The sequence below is a fragment of the Pelecanus crispus genome, chromosome 2 (assembly GCF_030463565.1).
Source record: "Pelecanus crispus isolate bPelCri1 chromosome 2, bPelCri1.pri, whole genome shotgun sequence".
Classification (NCBI taxonomy): Eukaryota; Metazoa; Chordata; class Aves; order Pelecaniformes; family Pelecanidae; genus Pelecanus; species Pelecanus crispus.
The window spans coordinates 1,629,909-1,656,179 of NC_134644.1; the positions used below are offsets into that span (position 1 = coordinate 1,629,909).

Here is a 26,271-nt window from a genome sequence, read left to right on the forward strand (position 1 = left end):
GGGGACGTGGGACATCAGATGGGGCCACCTGCCCTGCCCCAAGGGCTGGGGTCTCATCCCGAGCCCCAGGAAGGGTTGACCCACCTGGGGGTCCTGCAGCATGATGTAGCCCACGAGGATGCGTAGACCCGTCTGGGCCATCTCCTTGAGGTCGGAGGTGCCGTTGGCCAGATGGTACCAGACGCCCAGCTTGTCCAGCAGACTGCTCACCCCCTCGTAGATCTGGCGGGGGGCGCATAGTGAGCCCCCCGCCCAGCCGTGCACCCCCCAACCTCTCCAGCCGGCCGGGCGCAAAGCTGCCAGGTCTGTCCCCATCACCCAGCCACCCTCGGCTTTGCTTCCATGGGTTTGGGTTATGGGTAGGGGTTAGGATTAGGGTTTAGGGGTAGAGCCCTGGCCCATAACCCTAATGACGAATTAGTTCAGGTTTGGCATTTGGGTTACGGGTTGGGGCTTAGGGTTGGGTTTATGGTACGGGTGTAGGGTTAGGGTTAAGGGTTAGGCCTGGGGTTAGGGCTAGGGTATAGGTTTGGGGTTAGGGTTGAAGTTTATGGCCAAGGATGTAGGGTTAAGGTTTAGGATTAGGATTTAGGAGACATGGTTAGATTCCTCAATTATGAGTTAAAGTTAGGGCTCTGGGCATAGGATTAGGATTTCGGTTTACAGCAAGGCTGTAGGGTTAGGGTTAAAGGTTGGGATTGGGATTAGGGCTAGGGTATAGATCTGGGGTTAGGGCTGAGGTTTGTGGGAAGGATGTAGAGTTAAGGGTTAGGATTAGGATTTAGGAGGTACGGTTAGGAGGTAGGGTTATGGTTTCAGGTTAAAGCTTAGGGTATAGGGTAAGGGTTTGGGGTTTACAATAAGGGTGTAGGATTAAGGTTAAAGTTTAGGATTAGGGGTCAGGATTTAGGATCAGGGTTAGGGTTTACAGCAAGGGTTAAGGTTAGATTTACAGGTTATGAGGGATGGGTTTACGGTCAGATCTTAGCATATAGGTTTAGAGCATAGGGTTGGGTCTATGGTAAGGGTGTAGGGTTAGGGTTAAGGGTTAGGACTGGAGTTAGGGTTAGGGTAGAGATTTGGGGTTAGGGCTGAGGTTTATGGCAAGGATGTAGGGTTAAGGTTTAGGATTAGGATTTAGGAGGTACGGTTATGAGGTAGGGTTATGGTTTAAGGTTAAAGCTTAGGGTATAGGGTGAGGGTTTGGGGTTTACAGTAAGGGTGTAGGGTTAGGGTTAAAGTTTACGATTAGGGGTCCGGGCTTAGAATTTAGGATCAGGGCTAGGGTTTACAGCAAGGGTTAGGGTTAGGATTTACAGCAAGGGTGTAGGGTTAGATTTACAGGTTATGAGTTAGGGACAGGTTTTAGGGTCAGATCTTAGCATATAGGTTTAGAGTATAGGATCATGTTTATGGTAAGGGTGTAGGATTAGGGTTAAGGGTTAGGACTGGAGTTAGTGTTAGGGTATAGAATTGGGGTTAGGGCTGAGGTTTATGGCACAGATGTAGGGTTAAGGTTTAGGATTTGGATTTAGGAGGTATGGTTAGATTTACAGGTTATGCGTTAGGGTTATGGTTTAGGGTTAGGGTACAGGGCTAGGGGGTTGGGTTAAGGTTAAAGTTTAGGATTAGGGGTTAGGATTTAGGATCAGGGCTAGGGTTTACAGCAAGGGTGTAGGGTTAGTGTTTACAGCAAGGGTCAGGGTTAGATTTACACGTTATGAGTTAGGGATAGGTTTTAGGGTCAGATCTTAGCACACAGGTTTAGACTATAGGATTGTGTTTATGGTAGGGCTAGGGTTAAGGGTTAGGATTAGGGTTTAGGGCTGGGGTACAGGATTGGCCTTCACAGCAAGGGTGCAGGGTCAGGGTTAAGGCTTAGGGTTAGAGTTGGGGTTTATGGCAAGGGCGTAGGGTTAGGGCTAAGGTTTAGAGTTAGGTTTAGGGGTTAGGGTTGGATTTACTGGTTATGGGTTAGGGTTATGGTTTAGGATTAAGGCACAGGTTATTTTCTAAGGTTAGGGGCAAGGGCTGCAGTGAGGGGCAGGGTTTAGGGTCAGCATTGGGATTCAGAGCTCGGGTTTGGGACCAGGACCCCCTGCTCATGCCCATCCACCTTCTCGCTCCATAGGGCCTGGTTGTTGTGTCCCTCGGAGAACAAGAAGTCCTGGAGCAGCCGCAGCAGCTTGAGGGCATTGTGGGTGAGACCGGGCAGCGCGCCTGGTCCCGCCTCCTTCAGGTCCGTCAGTGCCGACTCCAGCATCATCTCCAGCAGGCTGTGGGAAAGCAGGCAGCTCTATAGGGTGGTCCTCCCTTGGGGTGCACCCCCTGGACCTCGCTCCGGACCTGGGCAGGACTCACCTGCGCTTGATCTCATCAGGGGGCCGTACCAGCTCGCACGCCGTCCCCAGCTTGGTGAGGACGGAGAAGACCTGCCCGCGTTCCCTCCACGCCGCGTCGTCCCAGCCCTCCACCCCACGCCACGTCACCGAGAAGATGATGTTGGTCAGGAGGTTGCACAGCTCCTCCTCGGGCGTTTGCTGCCAACGGGGAGGAAGGGTGAGAGGTCTGGTGTCCAGCGTAGCCCAGGGTGGTGGGCACGATGGTTTGGGGCTCACCTGGGGGTTGCTAGTGTTGGAAACGTTGTCACTGGGCAGCACGTCCTGGTAGCTGCTCTCATCCAGGACGTTTGAGAGGCTGGAGCTCTTGTGTGCTCGCATCCCTGGGAAGGGCTTGAAGCTCTCCAGGGGCGAGGGGGTGCCGGCGCCGCTGGCAGGGGTCTGCGTGCCACTCTCAGCCGTGGCGATGGAGCTGGTGCTGGCCAGGTCAAGCCCCAGGTCAAAGGGTGAGGTGGAGAAGGGCGAGAGTGGGTGGTAGACACCATCGAAGGGAGGCCCATCGCCAGGGTTGGAGGATGAGCGGCTGGCTCGATCGGAAGAGTCAAAAGACTTGAAGTTGTAGGATTGGAAGGACTTGGTGCGGCCGTTCGGGGAGATGGAGTGGTCGGAGAAGCCCTCGGAGAGCTCCTGGTCCGAGGCCTCGTAGCCCAGCGGCAGGAAGACGTCCAGCTCCTGCAGCTCAGCCGGCGGCGGGCTCATCCCCTCTTTGCCGGGGGGATCTGAGAGGCGGAGGGGCTCCAGGCAGCCCCCGTTGCCCGTGATGCTCAGGCTGTGCTGGCGGGACTCGTAGGACTCTTTGACGTAGAGCTTGGTGAGCGTGTCCTGCCAGCCGGCCAACCTCGCCAGCTGCTTCACCATGTCCTGCTGCGCGTAGATCAAGTGGAAGAGCTGCAAGAGAAAGCCGGGGTGAGACCTGATGATGTTGCCCCAGCTCCTGGTAACCCCTTGGGGGGTTGGCCCCTCCAAGGGGCAGGATGCTTGAGCACCCCAGATCCTCCATAACCATCACGGTGTGCTGGGGTTGCACCACCTCCATGCTGGCAGGTCTACGTGCCGGCAGCTCTATGCATGGGGTGTTACCACCATCCCCATGGCCCCTACGTTCGGGCACAGCTGGGTGCCCATGGGTGGCTCCAGCGAGCTCAGCCCCAAGGCGACCGCTCGGTCACAGCCCCTCGTGCCCATGGCCCCGCTCACCTTGCGGCAGATATCAAGCCGGACGGTCAGCTCGGCACGGTGGGACAGGTAAACCACGGCCACCAGGTCCTTATAGTTGGGGGGGTCTGTGGACAAGGAGAGAGAGCACGGTGGTGGGACAGGTCATTCTGTCCCCAAAAGCCACCAAAGACCCCCAGCCCCAAGACCAGCTGAGCCTCATGGGAAGCCACCAGTGATGACCCCATGGCACGTGTTCGGGATGGGTGGTCAGGGCCAGCCTGGTTTCAGCAGGGCACATGGTACCTGCCCCGAGGACCTGCTCCGAGAGGCAGCGGAAGAGCAGCATGGAGCCGGGAATGTCGCTGAGGCAGGCGATGAGCCCCTGGTACCCGATATCCTTCAGCTTCAGGCGATTCTTGCTGCGCTCGGGGACCTTCTCGTACTTCAGCATCTTGTAGAGGACCTGGTGAGACAGAAAGAGGTGGCCACCCTGCTCTGGCAAAGCCCCCGGCTGCTGGGGAATGGCACAAGGTTGGTGCCAGGGACTCGCCTTACCTTGAAGACTCTCTCCCGCACTTCATCTGAGAACTTCTTCTGCACGAGCAGCGAGAAGAGGACCTCCACATGGCCTGGCTCAAAGAGGAAGGCGAAGAGCTGCTCCTGGGCAGGCGAGCCCTTCAGCAGGCTGTGGATCACCTCCAGCGCCCCACAGACCTGCAGGACATGGGGCTGGTTGTCCACTGCCCTCCATGTGCCCCACTGGGACCTCAGCGGCTTCTCCCCACCGGCTGCCAAATGCCGGGCCAGCCCATGAGGTGTTTGGGGACCATGGTGGCTCAGTGTTGTACCTGCTGCTCGTCCTGCGCCCCGGCCACATAGCTCAGCAAGCTCTGCATCTCCTCCCCAGAGAAGTTCCTGCAGAAGAAATCCTTCACCAAGCTGAAAAGGGACGTCTGCACTGTCTTGATGTCGTCGGTGGCTGTGGTCTTCTCCCTGGAGGTGCTGATGGACAGACATGCATGGGCATTCCCTTGGGATGTGCACAGCCACCCTCCTGCCCCTTGTCACCCATCGCCAGCATGATCCCAAATCCCACCATGAAGCCTGAGGAGCTCTGGGGCAGCCTGGCGTGGACATCCCTTCTAGCCAACCCTGCCCACTGGGAAACGTCCACCCCATGCATTTGGGTCTCTGCAGGGTTTCAGCACCCCCAGCATCACGGGCAGGCAGAAACTCATCGGGTCAGACAAGAAAAGGGCCTCAGCTTGTTGCAGAAACCACCATGCTCTTGGTTGCTGCTGGAGAGATGCTGGGGGTGGATTTTGGGGATGACGGGGCACAGCTTTGGGTGGAGGCTTGGGGATGGGGCATGGCCACGGGGAGTGGAAGGTCCTGCACCCACCACCATGTTCCCACACCGCAAGATTAACCCATGAGGTGCTTGCAGGGGGGATATTGCCCCAAGCAAATGGTGTCTACCCCAAACCGCAGCTCCGAGGGGTGAAGCTCACCACGATGTCAGCGTTGGGAGGTCCCGGCTACAAGGGGCAGCTCACCTGTAGTACGTCCGGATGGAGTCGAGGATGTACTGCACCCCGTACTTCTTGCAGATGCGCTGCTTGTGGTCCTTGATGACGTTGGCCAGATACTGGATATGGCCTGCAGGGAGAAGGTGTGAGTAGCCACGGAGGCCGGCTGGGATGCAGAACACCCCCAAGCACCCCCAGCTCCCACCTAAGCGGACGGCGAAGTCGCTGTTGCTCCAGATGCGGAAGTCGAAGAGGAGATGCTGGTACAGGAGGTGCAGCAGGAGCCCGCTGCCTTCGGAGGCCACCTGCTCCATGAGGATCTGCGAAGCCATCAGCGTGCTCATGTCCAGCAGTGGACCGGAGACCTGCCATGGGTGAGAGGAGAGGCTTGCAGCCCCGGCATCCCCCTTGGGGAATGGCCCCGAGGACTGCGGGATGGAGCCTTTGGTAGCCCTCCACACCTTCTGCAGGAGCGCCCCGATGATGGCCGGCCCATGGCACTGCACCAGGCTCTCCTGGTTCACTGGGTGGTTCCGGATGAAGTTCTTCACCAGCAGCAGGAAGGCGGCCACGCTGTTCTTCTCCAGCCTGCTCTCTGCAAGGCACAGGGCAGAGCCCCACCGGTAGCTGTGAGCCCGGTGCCCACCTGAACACCTTCCTACAGCGCTGCCTGTATCTGCCGGCAAAGGGCATCCTGGACACCCCACCATCAACTTTTCTCTGCAAACTTGCCAGCCTGTTTCCCTATTGCTCCCAAATTTAAGCTAGTGGAAGTCTCCGTTGTTCTGAGCGTCTTGGAAATAAGCAGCTGGGTATCGGGAGAATCATAGAATCATAGAATGCTTTGGGTTGGAAGGGACCTTGAGAGATCATTGAGCCCAACCCCCCTGCAGTAAGCAGGGATTGAGAAAGCCCGTTTCACCTACGCAGAAGGCTCCTGCATGAACCTAGCCTTACTATAAGACACCAGAGACTCCACCCAAAGGCAAGCCAGAGGTAAGCAGGCTGCAGCCACCCTCATCTTCCCAGAACTGCTTGTTTATGACTCATTAGGTCATAACAACATTAAAAGATAGAATCATAGAATCGTTTAGGTTGGAAAAGACCTTTAAGATCATCCAGTCCAACCATTAACCTACACTGCCAAGCCCACACTAAACCAATCAAGGGTAGACCAGACTAAACCATGTCCCAAAGTGCCACCTCTGCCCGTTTTTTGAACACCTCCAGGGATGGGGACTCCACCACCTCTCTGGGCAGCCTGTTCCAGTGCTTGGCCACTCATTCTGTGAAGAAATTTTTCCTAATATCCAATCTAAACCTCCCCTGGTGCAGCTTGAGCCCATTTCCTCTCGTCCTATCACTAACTACTTGGGAGAAGAGACCAACACCCACCTCACTACAACCTCCTTTCAGGTAGATGTCAATGGTTTCTCCATTACCCCATAACTCTTGGTGCCCCAGGCAAGACCTCTCATGCCCACGGTAGGCGCCAGCCCGCTGCAGGCAGCACCCACGTGGCAGCGGGGTTACCTCCAGCCACCCAAGCAGGATGGCTCCCACTCCACGTCCCCCAAGGTCCTCACCTGAGGACTTGCCCAGTGGGATGAGCAAGCCCTGGGCGTTCCTGGAGGACGTCAGCTCTGGCCCCACCAGGTCGTTGGTCTCCTGCTCATCCTCGGGCTCCTCCTTCTTGGACACGACTTGCTCGAGCAGGGGCAGGAGCACGCCCATCCCACCCACGCAGTTGACCACGTCCTGCCGGAGGGAGGCGAGAGGCTTTGCCAGGTGCTGCGTGGTGATGGCAGTGTAGAGGAGGAGGTGGCACGTGCACCCGGGGTCTGTCCTGCCTGCTCACGGGCTCAGCCCCAGCTGGGGAGAGCCAGGCACTGTGGCTAGCAAAGATCAGGGTGTGCCCTGACCCATCCTACAGCACACACCTGAAAGAGGTCCCCAAGAAGCACCTGTGCCCCTGCACCACCCATGGTGCCCACCTTGGACGCTGAGGACCTCAGAGGCAGACAGGTCCTTAGGGGACCTGTGCGGCATCCAGGTCCTTGGTGGACCCATGGGTCACGCAGGTCCTTGGTGGACCCAATACCATGTAGCAAAGTTCCTGTAGGGTCCAGGGGAACCACCATGGCCATCCAACACCCCTTGGGTGGGCCTACCCCTGCCCCCTACCCCAGGAGGGGCCCAGCTGCCTCCATGCCATGGGGCAGATGGGCCAGGATGGACGACCCTGCGCCCAGCGTACCTTGATGTCCCAGTTGACCACCTTGTGCCCCGTCAGCCTCCCGTCCAAGCTGTGGCTGGGAGAGAGGTCCAGGCAGATGTTGTTCCTGCAGGCCTAGAAGAGAACACCATGGGGCATCTTCATGCTCCTGGAGATGTCACCTACAGCAGAGGGTCTACCAGTGCTGTTCCTGTCCCCAGGGGGGTGGCTCCCCTCACCTGTGGGGTGTAGTACAGCAAGAGCTTGCTGCTGAGCTCCACCAAGTCACCTTCCAGCGTAAATGGTGACGTGATGTTTGGCCCTAGGGGAAGAGGATTGGGGTGAGCTGGGGCATGGTGGAGGAGACCCTGGTTGCCACCAGCACCCCTGCGGACATCCCCCGTCCCCCACCCTGACGTACCTGCGCAGAAGAGCGCCTTGACCTGGGCTTGCTGCAGAGCCTCGCAGAAGATGGCCACGGAGCCGAGGTGACCTTCCAAAGATGTGGGGCTGCCCCACTCGGTGTCCTGGCTGCCAGCCGCTGTGGTGGCCACCACCCCCTCCGTGGGGGGCTGAGTAGGGGTCCAAGCGTGGGGGCCCAGGGCGGCAGGGACGGACTGGGAGCGGCCGAGTGCGGGGCGTTGGGGGAAGATCAGCTCTGGCCCATGGGATGCCAGTGGGTGGCCAGCAGTGGTGGTGGTGGTCCGGTGGCCAGCGGAGCCGATGCAGCAGGAGGTGAAGGACTGGAAAGGAGAAGGAGTCATGCTAGGCCCCCAGCCCCATGGCAAGGGGTCCGGCTGGGTGCTGGGGGGTTCCCCCACCTCGTGGAGGGAGGGGAAGCGGAGCTGCGCCGTTTTCCGCAGGTGCCCATCGGTGTAGATGCTGACGATGTTCTGGCCGAAGGGCCGGCGGCCGGCGACGTGGACAATGTCAACGCAATGCTACGGGGACAGGGAGGGGGGGGCTTCAGGCATCCTGCTGTCCTCGTCACCCCCTCGACGGGGATGGGGATGGGGGTCATGCTCACCCAAGCCGAGTCGTTGAAGGCAAACTCCGGCAATGCCACTGTCATGTAGTCCTTCTTGGTGCAGACGGCCACCACCAACACGCTGCCGGCAGTGAAGAACGCCTCGAAGCCCGTCCCACCGGCCGTGAAGAAGCTGGTGGAGGAGAAGCATGGTGGGGATGGTGGTGCTGCCCCTCTTCATCTTCACCTCAGCCTCCCTGGTCCCTCCATTGAGCATCACCTGTAGAGCTGCCTCCTTTTTGGCTTCGCCGGTGGCTCGGGCTCCTCCTCGCTCAGGCACAACCAGGCGTGGAAGGCGAAGGCACCGCCGGGCCACTTCTGGATGGCAGGCACCATGATCCCCGCCATGCCAGGCGTCAGGTCGAAGCACTGCAGCGCCCGGGGGGGTCCCTCGACCCGCGCCATCCCCGAGAGCGCCCGGATGACGGGTGCTGCGTAGGGATGCGGTCCCTGACCCTGCTCGTGCCGCAGCAGCCGCAGCAGCTGCCGCAGCTCCCCAGGGCAGATGGAGAGGCTGCCCAACGCCCGCAGCAGCTCCAGTAAGTTTTCAGAGCAGGCAGCCGGCAGCGCTGGCTCGGTGGCCAGGGCACCCAGCAGGCAGCCCACCATGCCCGCCTTGACGCAAGTGAGGCGGCTGGGCAGGGAGGCTTCACAGAGCCGCCGCAGCCAGCCCGAGAGGAAGACCTGCAGCTCCCGGCACGCCAGTGCCGGCAGCCAGGCCAGCAGGATGAGCAGGGGTTGCTCGTTGCGGATGGGGCGCACCGGGAAGGAGCTGTGGTCGCCCTCCACTGCCTGCCAAAACACAAGAGCTGGTTGATGCAGCCCTGACCCCGCGGAGAGGGATGGATCCTCCCCCTGGCCACCCTGGGCTTGCAGCAGAGACCTCGTGCATCAAGCCCCTTGGAGACCCTCGTGCATCAAGCCCCTTGGAGACCCTCGTGCATCAAGAGTCTTGAAGGCCCTTGTGCATCAAGCCCCTTGGAGACCCTCGTGCATCAAGCGTATCGGAGACCCTCGCGCATCAAGAGTCTTGAAGACCCTTGTGCATCAAGCCCCTTGGAGATCCTCGTGCATCAAGAGTCTTGAAGACCCTTGTGCCTCAAGCATCTTGGAGACCCCAAGCGTCAAGCATTTCAGAGACCATTGCGCATCAAGTGCCCTGGAGAGCCCCATTCATCAAGCATTTTGGAAAACCCCCGTGCATCAAGCATGTTGGAGACCCAAGTATCAAGCGCCTTAGAGACCCTGCGCATCAAGAGTCTTGAAGACCCTTGTGCATCAAGCCCCTTGGAGATCCTCGTGCATCAAGAGTCTTGAAGACCCTTGTGCCTCAAGCATCTTGGAGACCCCAAGCGTCAAGCATTTCAGAGACCATTGCGCATCAAGTGCCCTGGAGAGCCCCATTCATCAAGCATTTTGGAAAACCCCCGTGCATCAAGCATGTTGGAGACCCAAGTATCAAGCGCCTTAGAGACCCTGCGCATCACGCATTTTGGAGATGTTGGCGCATCCAGCAATACCAGAGCAAGCACGACCACATCAGAAAAGGCTCAAAACTCCCCAAAGCTGAGCATGACTCCAAACTAAAGACGGCCCTGGGACCCCTCAGGAGGAAGCTGATGGGAAACTAGCAGGGTGGAGAGGACTACAGGGTGAGGAATGGGGTTGCTGGGTGCCAAGATCTACCACGAACCACCAGCGCCAAGGGCTTTGCTTGGCGTGGAGGAGAAGCAGGCATGCTCACCATGTTGAGGAGCTCCTGGAGCAGGCGTTGGGTGGGCTGGCCTTGGCTCCTCAACACCTCGTAGAGGTGGGCATAGCCGATGCGCTCCTTGAACACCTCCTGCAAGTACCCAGGCACGTGGGACCCCATGCCAAACCCCACCACGTGCTGCTTTCACCCCAGCCCACCTCGCAAGGTGAAAATGCCCAAACCCATCTGCTTTTGGGATGTCCTCCCTGCCTCTGGTCCGCTGCCCACCTTGGCCGAGGGCGAGTTGCTCATGATGGCGGTGAGCACCCCGATGGCGTGGACCGCGATGGCGTCGGAGCTGCTGTCAAAGACCTACGGGGACACGGGGGTGGTGGGTCTGCTGAGCCATGGGGTTGGGGGGACACAACCCACCATGCCTGGTGGTTTGGTTACGGGGTGGCCCCACACGATACCTGCTGGAGCCTGTTCCCGTCTGATGGCCGTGTGGGGACCTCGTCCTGGGCTTCGCCCGCCTCCCGCGAGCTGCTGACGTAGAGCTGCGGAACACGGGGTGGGCGTCAGCCCCGGGGAGAAGCACCCGGTACGGGGTGGGGGGAAGAGAGAAGGGAATTACGGAGCATCCCCACCCCGGGATGCCGCTGCAGCGCGGCCGCCCCGTCCCGGCATTGTGGAGAGCCAGGAAGGGTGAGGATGGAGAGGAGGGTGCCCAACCCTGGCGTCACCAACAGGGGACACCAACGCGGCCACGCCGGTACCTTGCTGTTTTGGAGAAGGCGGATGATGTGCTCGAAACAGTTGTTGCTGAGAAAGGCTGCTTGAAGGACCGGCCGGTCCTCACAGCTCAGCATGGCCGGGATGGCATCTACGGCGAGGCGGAGACGGCTCAGCGCCCGTCCCACGCCCTCAACCCCATCCCCGTCCCCAACCATAGAATCATAGAATCATAGAATCATCGAATCATTTAGGTTGGAAAAGACCTTTAAGGTCATCCAGTCCAACCATTAACCTACACTACCAAGTCTACTCTAAGTCAATCAAGGGTAGACTAGACTAAAACATGGCCCAAAGTGCCACCTCTGCCCGTTTTTTGAACACCTCCAGGGATGGGGACTCCACCACCTCTCTGGGCAGCCTGTTCCAGTGCTTGACTACCCTTTCCATGAAGAAATTTTTCCTAATATCCAATCTAAACCTCCCCTGGCGCAGCTTGAGCCCAATTCCTCTCGTCCTATCGCTAACTACATGGGAGAAGAGACCACCTACCCAGCATGAGGACGCGGAGAGCGATGAGGCCACCGGCCGCCTCCGGCGCCAAGGAAGCCACGGGCAGGTCCGAATTGAGCACCCTGAAGTAACCATCCAGGAGGACGCGCAACGGCACGGGGCCGGTGCCGGGAGTGCCGCCGTGCAGGACGTGGACCACGGCCACCAAGCCGCGTAGCGTCAGCTCCAGCAGCCCAGGGACCGGGGGGGGTCCCCCCGCCTCCCCGCCGCAGCACCCCCAGCAGCACCTCCACCGCCGCCGGCGTGATGGCCCGCAGCGCGTTGGGCTGCGGGGACGACGGGGAGGGAGGGGGGGAGACAGGCTTTTATGTCGCCTATCGCGATATAAACCCCTTTATGCTATTAACGCCGAGCCCGACGTCTCCAGCGCCGCAGGTTTTACCCACCTCCCTGCGCCCCGCTCCCGGGCGCAAATGAAATTTAAAGCGAATTTCGGAGCTATTCGTTAAATCCTGATTTTTAAGCTTTTTTTTTTTTTAAAGCCTTGGGTTAATTAAAAACTATTTCTGCTCAAATTTATTCAGCCGAGTTGTTCTCATCTGCCATCCCGGCGCCAAACCGGTGGTGAAGCAGCAGCTTCAGCTCAACCCCCTTTTTAATTTAATTTTTTTTTACGGTAAAATGCACTGAATTTAGGGCTGGAATTTGAAATACGATTTTTAACGGCTTTTGAAAATTAAGCGGTTTAAGTCCAGCGTTTCTCTCGCTTGGAAGGAATAAAGCTTTAGGGTTTATCACTTGGGTGATGATCCCGAATTCTCCCTCATCTCCTTCCCAACGCTACCTTGGATCCGGAGAGGATGGCCCCAAAAAGATGGAGGAGTCGGAGCTGGAGCGTTTCGGGGAGCTGCCGTGTTTCGGGGAGCTGCCCTCCCGCTTGGAAACTCTCTGCGAGGATGAGGAGGGAAAGATTTACTTTGGGGAGTAAGCAGGGAAAAAAAAAAAAAACATTGGGAAAAATTCCCTTTTTCACCCAAATCCACCCCAAAAACCAGCCCCTGTGGGTGCTGGACTTTATTGATAATGGAGGGGATGAGGATGCTCCAATTTTTTGCAGCTCTGGTTGCGCCGGGGGAGATTTTTTTGTCCTAAAAACCGGAGTTTTGTTCAAAAATAGGGTTCAGCTTGGGGATTTACGGGCGGAGTTTTAGGTGATTTTTTTTTTTGCAACGCCCTTGCCTCGGAGACGGGGATTTTTTGGGGGGCTTCCCCGGGGGGAAAAAAAAAAAATCCCCTTTACATTGGTTTTTGCAGGCACCCCAGGTGGTGCAGGACTTAATCCCTGCTTCAGGAGCCTATATATGCCCTTGAATCATAGAACAATCCTGGGGCAGGTATAGGATATCCTGGAACATGGACAGGATCCTATATTTGTCCTCAAATCCTATCGCGATCCTGGGGCAGGTATAGGATCCTATACGTGCCCTCCCCTACGGGCACAGACGGGGTCCTGGGGCAGGTATAGGATCCTATATGTGCCCTCATATCATATACTGATCCTGGGGCAGGTAGAGGATCCTATATTTCCCCTGGAATCATATAGTGATCCTGGGGCAGGTATAGGATCCTATATTTGCCCTCGAATCATATACTGATCCTGGGGCAGGTATGGGATCCTATATTTCCCCTGGAATCATATACTGATCCTGGGACAGATATAGGATCCTATATGTGCCCTCATATCATATACTGATCCTGGGCAGGTATAGGATCCTATATTTGTCCTTGAATCAATACTGATCCTGGGGCAGGTATAGGTTCCTATATTTGCAGGAGCAGGTATAGGATAATCAGGGGCAGGTATAGGATCCTATATTTGCCCTTGAATCATATACTGATCCTGGGACAAGTACAGGATCCTATATGTGCAGGGACAGGTATAGGATAACCAGGGGCAGGTATAGGATCCTATATGTGCAGGGACAGGTATAGGATAACCAGGGGCACGTATAGGATCCTATATTTGGCCCTCAAATCATATACTGATCCTGGGGCAGGTATAGGCTTCTATACTTGCAGGGACAGGTATAGGATAACCTGGGGCAGGTATAGGATCCTATATGTGCCCTCATATTATATACTGATCCTGGGGCAGGTATAGGCTCCTACATTTGCAGGGCACGTATAGGACACCCAGGGCCACGTATAGAACCCTCTACCCGCCCTCACATCCCGTACCTTCCCCGGAACACCACACGTCCCGCCGGATCCCATACGTGCTCCTGGATCCCATCCCTACCCCAGCACCCTCTCCCTACCCTTGGGTGCTCCGCGCACCTATGGATCCCATACCGACCCTCTCCGCGGCCCCGGATCCCATTGGCGCAGCCCAGCCCGGGCGCGGGGGTGTTGGAGGGTGGGTGGGGGGTCCCCCCCTTTTTTTTTACCTTGGAAGAAGGCGCCGAATTCAGGGGGCAACGGGGCCGGGGCGAACTTGTATTTACTCTTCTCCTTCGCGCTGACGACTTCCCTGGAAAAAAAGGGGTGAAGTGGGAATGGGGGGGGGGGGGGGGCGTGGGGGATTTTGGGGTGTTTTGGGATTTTGGGGGGGGGTCCCCGCTCACCCGCTCAGCTGCCGCCGCCAGGTCTGGTAGGGGTCGAAGAGGCACTCGCAGAGGTGCAGGGCGTGGAGCATCCCGTTCTCCAGCTGCACCCCGCTCCGCTCGTCCTCCCGGATATTCTTCAGCTGCCGGAAAAGCGGAGCGGGATGAATTTTTTAATAAAAAAAAAAAAAAAAAAAAAAAAATCTTCCTCTGGCTGAGGTCCCCCCCCGCTGCCTCCCAAAATTGGGGGGGGGGGGGGGGGATGCCCCCGCATGCTCACCTTGCTCCCGCAGATCCGCAGCAGCTTCAGCACCTCCGGGATGAAGCCGGGGGTTTTGTCCGCTTGGATGTTTTCTGGGTTCCTGCGATGGGGGGGGGGGGGTAACACAGAGCGGGGGGGGTTAAGGCATCGGGGGGGTTAAAGCATCCTGGGGGGGTTAAAGCATTGGGGCGGGGGGGGGTGTTAAAGCATTGGGAGGGGGTTAAAGCATTGGGGGGGGGGGGTGTTAAAGCATTGGGAGGGGGTTAAAGCATTGGGGGGGGGTTAAAGCATTGGGGGGGGGGGTGTTAAAGCATTGGGAGGGGGTTAAAGCATTGGGAGGGGGGGTGTTAAAGCATCCTGGGGGGGGGTTAAAGCATTGGGGGGGGGGGGGGGGGGCGGTGTTAAAGCATCCTGGGGGGGGTTAAAGCATTGGGGGGGGGGGGGGGGGGGTGTAAAGCATCCTGGGGGGGTTAAAGCATTGGGAGGGGGCTAAAGCATCCTGGAGGGGTATTATTTTGGGGGGGGGGTAAAGCATCCTAGGGGGGGGTGTTAAAGCATCCTGGGGGGGGTTAAAGCATTTGGGGGGGGGGGTTTAAAGCATCCTGGGGGGGTTATTGCTTTGCGGGGGGTGTTAAAGCATCCTGGGGGGGTTAAAGCATTTGAGGGGGGGGGGGTTAAAGCATCCTGGAGGGATATTATTTTGGGGGGGGGTAAAGCATCCTAGGGGGGGTGTTAAAGCATCGTGGGGGGGGGGGGTTAAAGCATCCTGGGGGGGTTAAAGCATCCTGGGGGGGGGGTGTTAAAGCATTTGCAGGGGGTGTTGAAGCATCCTGGAGGCTTAAAGCATTGGGGGGGGGGGTTTTAAAGCATCATGGGGGGGGGTTAAAGCATCCTGAGGGTGTGGGTTAAAGCATCCTGGGGGGGGTTATTGCATTGGGGGGGGGCATTAAAGCATTTTGTGGGGGCTTGAAGCATCCTGGGGGCTTAAAGCATTGGGGGGGGAGGTTGAAGCATCCTAGGGGGGGGTTATTGCATTGGGGGTGTGTGTTAAAGCATCATGGGGGGGGTTAAAGCATTGGGGGGGGTGTTAAAGGATCCTAGGGGGGGTGTTTAAAGCATCCTGGGGGGGGGTGGTAAAGCATCCTGGGGGGGGGTTAAAGCATCCTGGGGGGGTTAACACGTCCGGGGGGTGGGGTGGGGTGGGGGGATAAGACGGCAGCCAGCGCAAGGCAGGGCGCGTCCTCAGCTGAACCCCAGCAGTGGCTGGGAATTGGGGGGGGGGCAGGCGGACAGTGCCCCCCGCCCCGGGGACACGGAGGTGGTGGTTTCGTGGCGATGCCGCTGCCAGGGACCTGGGCTGGCAGGAGGTGGCCGGGCCCAGGGGGGGGTGGGATGCATTTTGGGGGGGGGGGGGGGGGGGGGGGGGGGAGTGTCAATGATGCACTTTGGGGGGGATGCTGTGCTTTGGGGGGGGGGGTAAATACTGGTGTTTTGGGGTGATGTGATGCGCTGTGGGGGGGTGATGCGCTTTTTGGGGGGGCACGCTGCACTTCAGTGGGTGGATGGTGTGTTTTGGGGGGCTGCTGCACTTTGGGGGGGGACACACTGCGCTTGGCGGGGGGGGGGGCGATGTGTTTCACAGCGGGGGGGGGGGGGGATGCTCTGCTTTTGGGGCGCGGGAGGGGATGCACACCCAGGCAGGCACCGCAGTGATTTGGGACCGGGGTGATACCAGCAAAGACTCGGGGTGGGGGCACAGCACCCAGAGATTGGGGGGGGGTCCCCTCAGTGCCCCCCCCCGAACCTCCCCAGCACCCGGGTGCAGAGCTTGGGCTGCATTTGGGACCGATCCTGCGGCGCTGGGAGGAGTGACAGCAGGCAACCCCATGGGTGGGGGGGGGGGCGGAGGGAAGCCAGCCCCCCCCCCCAGCCTGGGGTGACGGTGGGGGGTGTCACCCACCTGCAGATGATGATGAAGAACTTGAGGAGGAGCAGGGCCTGCCCCAGGCTGGCCCCCCCGCCCTCCTCCCGCGGGACCTGGGCCACGCACTGCCCCAGCCGCTGGCTCAGCACCTGCAGCACCTCCCGCGGCAGCACCGGGATCTCCGACACAGCCTCCTCCGGCCTGCCGCGGGTGAAACGGGGCTGTCGGGATGCGACCCCCCCCCTCCCATGACCCCCCAACACCCATGACCCCCCCCCTCCCCGTCCTTGTGACCCCCCCCATCCCCACGACCCCTCCATCCCCACGACCCCCCCACACCCATGGCCCCCCACACCCATGAACCCCCCACACCCATGAACCCCCTCCATCCCCATGACCCCCCCAACACCCATGACCCCCCACGTCCCTGTGACCCCCCCGTCCCTGTGACCCCCCCCGTCCCAGTGATCCCCCCATCCCCATGACCCCCTCCATCCCCGTGACCCCCCCCACACCCATGACCCCATGACCCTCTCCATCCCCATGACGCCCCCACACCCATGACACCCCCCATCCCCATGACCCCCCCACACCCATGACCCCCTCCATCCCCATGACCCCCCAACACCTATGACCCCCCATGACCCCCTCCATCCCCATGACCCTCCCACACCCATGACCCCCCATGACCCTCTCCATCCCCATGACCCCCCCCACACCCATGACACCCCCATCCCCATGACCCCCCATGACCCCCTCCATCTCCATGACCCCCCCACACCCATGACCCCCCCATGACCCTCTCCCATCCCCCATGACGCCCCCACACCCATGACACCCCCATCCCCATGACCCCCCCACACCCATGACCCCTCCATCCCCATGACCCCCCCAACACCTATGACCCCCCATGACCCCCTCCATCCCCATGACCCTCCCACACCCATGACCTCCCCATCCCCATGACCCCCCCACACCCATGACCCCCCATGACCCTCTCCATCCCCATGACCCCCCCCACACCCCATGACACCCCCATCCCCATGACCCCCCCATGACCCCCTCCATCTCCATGACCCCCCCACACCCATGACCCCCTCCATCCCCATGACCCCCCCACACCCATGACAACCCCCATCTCCATGACCCCCCCCTCCATCCCCATGACCACCCCATGGCCCCCCCCATGACCCCCTCCATCACCATGACCCCCCCATGACCCCCTCCATCCCCATGACCCCCTCCATCCCCATGACCCCCCCAAACTCCTCCCCCCGGCGGGTTTCCAAACCACCGGGAGCGGAGGCGCCCCGGCGGCCAGCCCCGCGTGCAGCTGCGGTGTCGCCCCCGCAGCACCCAAGGGCGCCCCTCACCCCCCTGGGCCCCCGCGAGGGCGGGCCGACGGCCCTCTCGAAGCTCATGACGAAGGCTTCCAGCCACTGCTGCAGGTAGGCGAGGTCCCTCTGCAAGGGCCAGGGGGGGCTGGAGCCGCTGGCCAATCAGAGGCCACAGCGACCACCGCCCCGGAGGTGTCAGCCAATCAGCGGGTCGCAGTGCTCAATGCCCACCCACCCCCCCCCCAGCTCCCAGAGCCACCGGTCAATTGGCACCTGCGAGCCACCGGCCAATGGGCGATCAGAGCAGCACAACCTGTGCAGATGCTGGGCCAATCAGCACCCAGAGCAGCACAACCTGTGCAACTGCTGGCCAGTCACCACAAAGAGCAACACAACCTGTGGAGATGCTGGCCAATCAGCACCCACAGCAGCACAACCTATGCAACCGCTGGCCAATCAGCACCCAGAGTAGCACAACCTGTGCAACCGCTGGCCAATCAGCACCCAGAGCAGTACAACCTGTGGAGATGCTGGCCAACCAGCACCCACAGCAGCACAACCTGTGCAGATGCTGGCCAATCAGCACCCACAGCAGCACAACCTGTGCAGATGCTGGCCAATCAGCACCCACAGCAGCACAACCTGTGGAGCTCCTGACCAATCAGCACCCACAGCAGCACAACCTGTGCAACTGCTGGCCAATCAGCACCCACAGCAGCACAACCTGTGCAACTGCTGGCCAATCAGCACCCACAGCAGCACAACCTGTGGACTTGCTGACCAATCAGCACCCACAGCAGCACAACCTGTGGACTTGCTGACCAATCAGCAGAACCTGTGGAGCTCCTGACCAATCAGCATCCAGAGCCACACTACCTGTAGAGCCACTGACCAATCGGCACCCCCCACCCGGCACCCAGCGCACCTGGGGGCACCTGCGCGGCACCTCGGGGTCACCCCGGGCACCCATGGGGGGCACCTTGGGGTGACCCAGGTCCCCGAGCACCCCAATGCAGCCCCCCTGGGGTGACCCAGATCCCTGAGCACCCATGGGGGGCACCCTGGGGTGACTGACATCCCCGAGCACCCCAATGCAGCCCCCCTGGGGTGACCCACGTCCCCGAGCACCCCATGGAGCCCCCTGGGGTCACCCAGATCCCCGAGCACCCCAGTACAGCACCTTGGGGTCACCCAGATCCCCAAGCACCCCAGTGCAGCACCTTAGGGTGATCTGTGCCCCCCGAGCACCCCAATGCAGCACCCTGGGGTCACCTTAGTCCCTGAGCACCCCAATGCAGCACCTTAGGGTGAGCTGCACCCCTGAGCACCCCCAATGCAGCCCCCTGGGGTCACCCAGGTCCCTGAGCACCCCAATGCAGCACCTTGGGGTGACCCTGATCCCCGGGCACCCATGGGGCACCTTGGGGTGACCCACATCCCTGAGCACCCATGGGGGGCACCCTGGGGTCACCCAGGTCCCCCGAGCACCCCAATGCAGCCCTTTGGGGTGACCCACATCCCTGAGCACCCCTGGGGGGCACCTTGGGGTGACCCACGTCGCCGAGCACCCCATGGAGCACCCTGGGGTGACCCACGTCCCCGAGCACCCCAGTGCCACCTTGGGGTCACCCAGGTCCCTGAGCACCCATGCAGCACCTTAGGGAGACCCACGTCCCTCAGCACCCCAGAACAGCCTCCTGAGGTGACCCAGATCCCTGAGCACCTATGGAGCACCTTAGGGTGACCTGCACCCCCGAGCACCCCAATGCAGCCCTCTGGGGTCACCCAGGTCCCCGAGCACCCCAATGCAGCACCTGGGGTGACCCTGATCCCCAGGCACCCATGGGGCACCTTTGGGGTGACCCACGTCCCCGAGCACCCCATGGAGCACCCTGGGGTTACCCACATCCTTGAGCACCCCAGTGCCACCTTGGGGTCATCCAGGTCCCTGAGCACCCATGCAGCACCTTAGGGAGACCCACGTCCCTCAGCACCCCAGAACAGCCCCCTGAGGTGACCCACATCCCTGAGCACCTATGGAGCACCTTAGGGTGACCTGCACCCCCGAGCACCCCAATGCAGCCCCCTGGGGTCACCCAGGTCCCTGAGCACCCCAATGCAGCCCCCTGGGGTCACCCAGGTCCCTGAGTGCCCATGCAGCACCTTGGGGTCACCCACATCCCCCGAGCACCCCAGTGCAGCACCTTAGGGTGACCTGCGCCCCCGAGCACCCCAATGCAGCACCCTGGGGTGACCCAGATCCCGGAGCACTCCAATGCAGCACCTTAGGGTGACCTGCACCCCTGAGCACCCCAATGCAGCCCCCCTGGGGTCACCCAGGTCCCCGAGCACCCCAATGCAGCACCTTGGGGTGACCCTGATCCCCAGGCACCCATGGGGCACCTTTGGGGTGACCCACGTCCCCGAGCACCCCATGGAGCACCCTGGGGTTACCCACATCCTTGAGCACTCCAGTGCCACCTTGGGGTCACCCACGTCCCTGAGCACCCGTGCAGCACCTTAGGGAGACCCACATCCCTCAGCACCCCAGTGCAGCACCTTGGGGTGACCCACATGCCCGAGCACCCCAGAACAGCCCCCTGAGGTGACCCAGATCCCCTGAGCACCCCAATGCAGCACCCTGGGGTCACCCAGGTCCCCGAGCACCCCAATGCAGCCCCTTGGGGTGACCCAGATCCCTGGGCACCCATGGAGCACCCTGGGGTGACCCAGATCCCCAAGCACCCATGGGGGGCACCCTGGGGTGACCCAGATCCCTGAGCACCCGTGGGGCACCCTGGGTCACGCAGATCCCTGAGCACCCCAATGCAGCCCCTTGGGGTCACCCACATCCCCGAGCACCTCAGTGCAGCACCTTAGGGTGATCTGTGCCCCCCGAGCACCCCAATGCAGCCCCCTGGGGTCACCCAGGTCCCCAAGCACCCCAGTGCAGCCCCTTGGGGTGACCCAGATCCCTGAGCACCCATGGGGCCACCCTGGGGTGACCCAGATCCCCGAGCACCCCAGTGCAGCACCTTAGGGTGACCTGCGCCCCCAAGCACCCCAATGCAGCCCCCTGGGGTCACCCAGGTCCCTGAGCACCCATGCAGCACCTTGGGGTGACCCAGATCCCCGGGCACCCATGGGGGGCACCTTGGGGTGACCCACATCCCCGAGCACCCCAGCACAGCACCCTAGGGTGTCCCCAGCCCAGGCCGGGACTTTTGGGGACAACCCGCTCCCCGCAGGGACCTGCCCCCCCCCCCCCCCAAACCCCAACCCCCTGGGGACCCGGGGGCCCCAAGCCGCCCCCACCCCGACACACGCAGCACCGGAGGGGACCCCGAGGGGACCTCGCACCCCTCCCAGCAGCACCCCCCCAAAACCCACCCCCCCGCCACCCCAACCCCCCCCCCAGCACCCTCTGCGTCACCCATTTCCCCCCAAAACCCGCCCGCCCCCCCCCCCCATTTACCACCCCGGTACAGCTCAACCGCAACACCGGCATCCGGCGGGGCGAGCCGGGGGGGGGTGCCCCCCATGTACCCCCCACCCAGACCCCCCGTTACCTGCCCGGCGGGGTGACCGAGACCGTCCATGGCCGCGGTGCACGGCAAGCCGCACCGGCACAGCCGGGGGCGGGTGGGGGTGTTTTGGTTTTATTTTATGCCCACCCCCCCCCCCCCCAAAAAAAAAAAAACTTCTCCGCGCCGCTTCGCGTTGCTCTTGTGCAAAGCCACCAAAAAAAAAAAAAAAAAAACACACCCCAAAAAAAAGAAAAAAAAAAAAACCCCGAGCATCAGGAAATGCCAAGTCACCCGCCCGCCCCAACGGCGCTTCCTCCCACCGCGCCCCGCCGCCTGGCGCAGTTTTGGGGGTGCCGGGGTGCTGCCGGTTGCCCTCCCAAACCCCCCCACGGCTCCGGGCCGTGACAGGGACGCAGCCGAGGTGGCGGCCGGTGGCGGTGGGGCCGGCGGGAGCCGTGGGCATCGCCGCCGCGGCCGGCACACGGCACAGCGTGGGCATGAAGCTCCGGCCCAGTTGGCTTCAAACACCGGGGATAACCGGACGGTGCCGGAAAACGTGAGCCAAATCCTGGCGTCGCCCCCGCTGCGGCGGCGCAACCGACGGCGGGGTGTGCCGAGTTCGCCAGATCTCAGCGTCCCCCTCTCCATCCCGCCGCCGCCAATATTCCCCCTCGCACCCACCCGGTGCCGGCATCCCATCCCGGCGCGGCGCTCACCGGGCCGGTGCCAGCAGCCGCCCCCCGCCGGTGCCCGTCCCAGCCGGTTGCCGGCCGGCAGAGCCTGTTGGGTGGCTTCTGGGCTCAGCCGGCGCGGTGCTGGCTGGGAACGTCGTGCCGGCACCTCCATCCCTCGCCGGCGCTGCCGAGGGCTCCGGACCCCCTAAGAGCGACGGCGGCAAAGCCGCCAGCTTGTCACCTCCCTGCCATTGAGTCCCATGCGGTGACACCGAGGGTCCCTGCCACCCTGCAGCCCCCCAGCCGCGGCTGGCGTGGGACAACGTGGCCGGCACCACCCGCGCCACGGCACGGCCACCCCCCGACGCTGCCGGGGGACGCCGCCATCGAGGTGACGCTCGGAGCGGCGGCATCACCCCGCTGCCCTGGCTTCACGCCCCGAAACAAGGCCGGTAGCGGGACGGCGAGAGGTCGACGCGCGCCAGGGACGCGCCCCCGGCGGCCTCGCCGGGCGCTTGGGGATGTCACGGTGGCGAAGGCCAGCGCGGTCGCGCAGCGTGGCCCCGGCTGGGGAGGTGACACCGAGGTCCCGCCTCGGCCCTCGGTGGCTCGCAGGGGTGGCACGGCCACCCCGCCGGTGCGGCGCGGCAAGCAGGGACGTCCCGACAGCGTGGCCCGTGTCCCCGTGCGAGCGTGCGTGCCCCGACGGCACGACGGGGCCGCCCTCGAACCACCACACACACCCGGCGGCGTGCCACGTACGACCGCGCACATCCCAGCAGCGTGCCACATACGACCGCGCACATCCCGACGGCGTGCCACGTACGACCCGCGCGCATCCCGACGGCATACCACATATGACCAAGCGCATCCCGACGGCATGCCACGTATGACCGCGCGCATCCAGCAGTGTGCCACGTATGACCGCGCACATCCCGACGCCGTGCCACGTACAACCGCGTGCACCCCGACGGCATGCCACGTACGACCACGCACATCCCGACGGCGTGCCACGTACGACCGCGCGCATCCCGACGGCGTGCCATGTACGACCATGCACATCCCAGCAGCGTGCCACATATGACCAAGCGCATCCCGACGGCATGCCACGTATGACCGCGCGCATCCCGACGCCGTGCCACGTACGACCGCGTGCATCCCGACAGTGTGCCATGTATGACCACGCACATCCTGACGCCGTGCCACGTACAACCACGCACATCCTGACGGCGTGCCATGTATGACCGCGCGCATCCCGACGGCGTGGCACGTACGACCGCGCGCATCCCGACGGCATGGCACACGTCGCCGGTACGACCACGCACACAAACCAGCATGGCACACGTTCCGGAACGGCCACGCACACCCCGATGGTGCAGCACCTGTCCCCCGTGCGAGTGTGAACACCCCAACGGCGTGGCACGTGTCCCCGTACCACCACGCACACCCAATGGCGTGGCACGTGTCCTTTGCATGGGCTTGCACACCTTGATGGCGTGGCACGTGTCCCTGCACAACCACATACGCTCAACGGCATGGTACGTGTCTCCTGTACGAGCACGCATACCCCAACGGCGTGGCATGTGTCCCCATACAACCACGGACACCTCCACAGTGTGGCACGTGTCCCCCATATGATCACAGACACCTTGATGGCACAGCACGTGTCCCCATATGACCACGGACACCTCCACGGCATGGCACGGGTCCCCATATGACCACAGACACCTCCATGGCACAGGTCCCCATATGACCACGGACACCTCCATGGCATGGGTACCCATATGACTATGGACACCTCCATGGTGTGGCACATGTCCCCACATGACCACAAACACCTTGACTGCATGGCACGTGTCCCCATATGACCACCGGTACCTCCATGGCACAGCACGTGTCCCCATATGACCATGGACACCTCCACAGCATGGCACGTGTCCCCATACAACCACGGGTACCTCCACGGCACAGCACATGTCCCCATACAACCATGGACACCTCCATGGCACAGCACGTGTCCCCATACAACCACGGACACCCTGACAGCATGGCACATGTCCCCACATGGCCATGCACACCTCCACGGCACAGCACGTGTCCCCATACGACCATGGACACCCTGACAGCATAGCATGTGTCCCCATACGACCATGGACACCTCCATGGCACACGTCCCCACATGACCATGGACACCTCCACGGCATGGCATGTGTCCCCATACAACCACAGACACCTCCATGGCATGTGTCCCCATACAACCACGGACACCTCCATGACATGTGTCCCCATACAACCATGGACACCACCATGGCATGGCACGTGTCCCATATGACCACAGGTACCTCCATGGCATGGCATGTTTCCCCACAGACAACTCTATGGCACATGTCCCCATACGACCACAGACACCTCCACGGCATGGCACGTGTCCCCATACAACCATGGACACCTCCATGGCACACGTCCCCACGTGACCATGGACACCTCCATGGCACACGTCCCCACATGACCACGCACACCCCACGGCACACGTCCCCACATGACCACGCACAACCCACGGCACACGTCCCCACATGACCACGCACACCCCACAGCACCACGTCCCCATACAACCATGGACACCTCCACGGCACACGTCCCCATACGACCACGCACACCCCCATGGCACACGTCCCCATACGACCACGCACACCTCCATGGTACACGTCCCCACATGACCACGCACACTCCACCGCACACGTCCCCATACAACCATGGACACCTCCATGGCACGGCACGGGTTCCCATACAACCATGGACACCTCCACGGCACACATCCCCACATGATCACGCACACCCCATGGCACACGTCCCCATACAACTGTGGACACCTCCACAGCACGGCACGTGTCCCCATACAACCACGCACACCCCATGGCACACCGTCCCCACACGACCACGGACACCTCCATGGCATGTGTCCCCATACAACCACGCACACCCCACGGCACATGTCCCCATACAACCACGCACACCCCATGGCACACGTCCCCATACGACCACACACACCCCACGGCACATGTCCCCATATGACCACGCACAACCCACGGCACACGTCCCCACATGATCATGCACACCCCAGGGCACACGTCCCCATACAACTGTGGACACCTTCACAGCACGGCACGTGTCCCCATACAACCACGCACACCTCACGGCACACGTCCCCACACGACCACGGACACCTCCATGGCATGTGTCCCCATACAACCACGCACACCCCACGGCACATGTCCCCATACAACCACGCACACCCCATGGCACACGTCCCCATACGACCACGCACACCCCCATGGCACACGTCCCCCATACGACCACGCACACCCCACGGCACATGTCCCCATATGACCACGCACACCCCATGGCACACGTCCCCATATGACCACGCACAACCCACGGCACACGTCCCCACATGATCATGCACACCCCATGGCACACGTCCCCATACAACCATGGACACCTCCACAGCACGGCATGTGTCCCCATACAACCACGCACAACCCACGGCACACGTCCCCACACGACCACGGACACCTCCATGGCATGTGTCCCCATACAACCACGCACACCCCACGGCACACGTCCCCATACAACCACGCACACCCCATGGCACACGTCCCCATACGACCACGCACACCCCATGGCACATGTCCCCATATGACCACGCACAACCCACGGCACACGTCCCCACATGATCATGCACACCCCATGGCACACGTCCCCATACAACCGTGGACAACCTCCACAGCACGGCACGTGTCCCCATACAACCACGCACACCCCACGGCACACGTCCCCACATCACCACGCACACCCCATGGCACACGTCCCCACACAACCACGGACACCTCCATGGCATGTGTCCCCATACAACCACGCACACCGCACAGCACATGTCCCCATACGACCACACACACCCCACGGCACACGTCCCCATGTGACCACGCACACCCCACGGCACGGCACGTGTCCCCATACAACCACGCACACCCCATGGCACATGTTCCCACATGACCATGGACACCTCCATGGCACACGTCCCCATACGACCACGCACACCCCACGGCACACGTCCCCATACGACCACGCACACCCCACGGCACATGTCCCCATATGACCACGCACACCCCACGGCACATGTTCCCACATGACCATGGACACCTCCATGGCACACGTCCCCATACGACCACGCACACCCCACGGCACACGTCCCCATACGACCACGCACACCCCACGGCACATGTCCCCATATGACCACGCACACCCCATGGCACATGTTCCCACATGACCATGGACACCTCCATGGCACACGTCCCCATACAACCACGCACACCCCACAGCACACGTCCCCATACGACCACGCACACCCCATGGCGTAGCACCCGTCCCGGCGCTAAACACCAAAACGCGGCGGCACGCGGCCCCTGCGCCACCGCGCCCGCCCGACGCCGCGCCACGCACCCCTGGCACGAGCCCCCCCAGGACCCGTCCCACCAGAGCCGTCGCTCCCCACCTCCCCCAGCCAGGATTTAGGGCTTTTCCCCCCGGACCCCTTCCCATCCCCGGCGCTGAACGACCCCGACCGCGGTGCCGGCACCGCCGGGCTCCGGCCCAGCCCGGTTCCCCATGGATCCGGGGC

General features: G+C 61.5%; 1 protein-coding gene across 1 annotated transcript in view; it reads right to left on the bottom strand.

Moving 5' to 3' along the window:
- NBEAL2 (neurobeachin like 2) overlaps nt 1–26,271 on the bottom strand; it is a 46,254-nt gene that overhangs the window by 9,923 nt on the left and 10,060 nt on the right. The window contains 30 exon segments of the mRNA XM_075706524.1: nt 85–222; nt 2,117–2,276; nt 2,362–2,540; nt 2,619–3,287; nt 3,597–3,682; nt 3,861–4,020; nt 4,113–4,271; nt 4,406–4,559; nt 5,114–5,216; nt 5,292–5,451; nt 5,548–5,681; nt 6,673–6,844; nt 7,344–7,436; nt 7,541–7,623; nt 7,723–8,044; nt 8,123–8,242; nt 8,329–8,461; nt 8,549–9,120; nt 10,073–10,171; nt 10,310–10,393; nt 10,495–10,578; nt 10,798–10,904; nt 11,306–11,513; nt 11,515–11,592; nt 12,111–12,214; nt 13,714–13,796; nt 13,891–14,012; nt 14,150–14,231; nt 16,092–16,276; nt 17,429–17,518. Coding sequence (XP_075562639.1) covers nt 85–222; nt 2,117–2,276; nt 2,362–2,540; nt 2,619–3,287; nt 3,597–3,682; nt 3,861–4,020; nt 4,113–4,271; nt 4,406–4,559; nt 5,114–5,216; nt 5,292–5,451; nt 5,548–5,681; nt 6,673–6,844; nt 7,344–7,436; nt 7,541–7,623; nt 7,723–8,044; nt 8,123–8,242; nt 8,329–8,461; nt 8,549–9,120; nt 10,073–10,171; nt 10,310–10,393; nt 10,495–10,578; nt 10,798–10,904; nt 11,306–11,513; nt 11,515–11,592; nt 12,111–12,214; nt 13,714–13,796; nt 13,891–14,012; nt 14,150–14,231; nt 16,092–16,276; nt 17,429–17,518 — 4,923 coding nt within the window.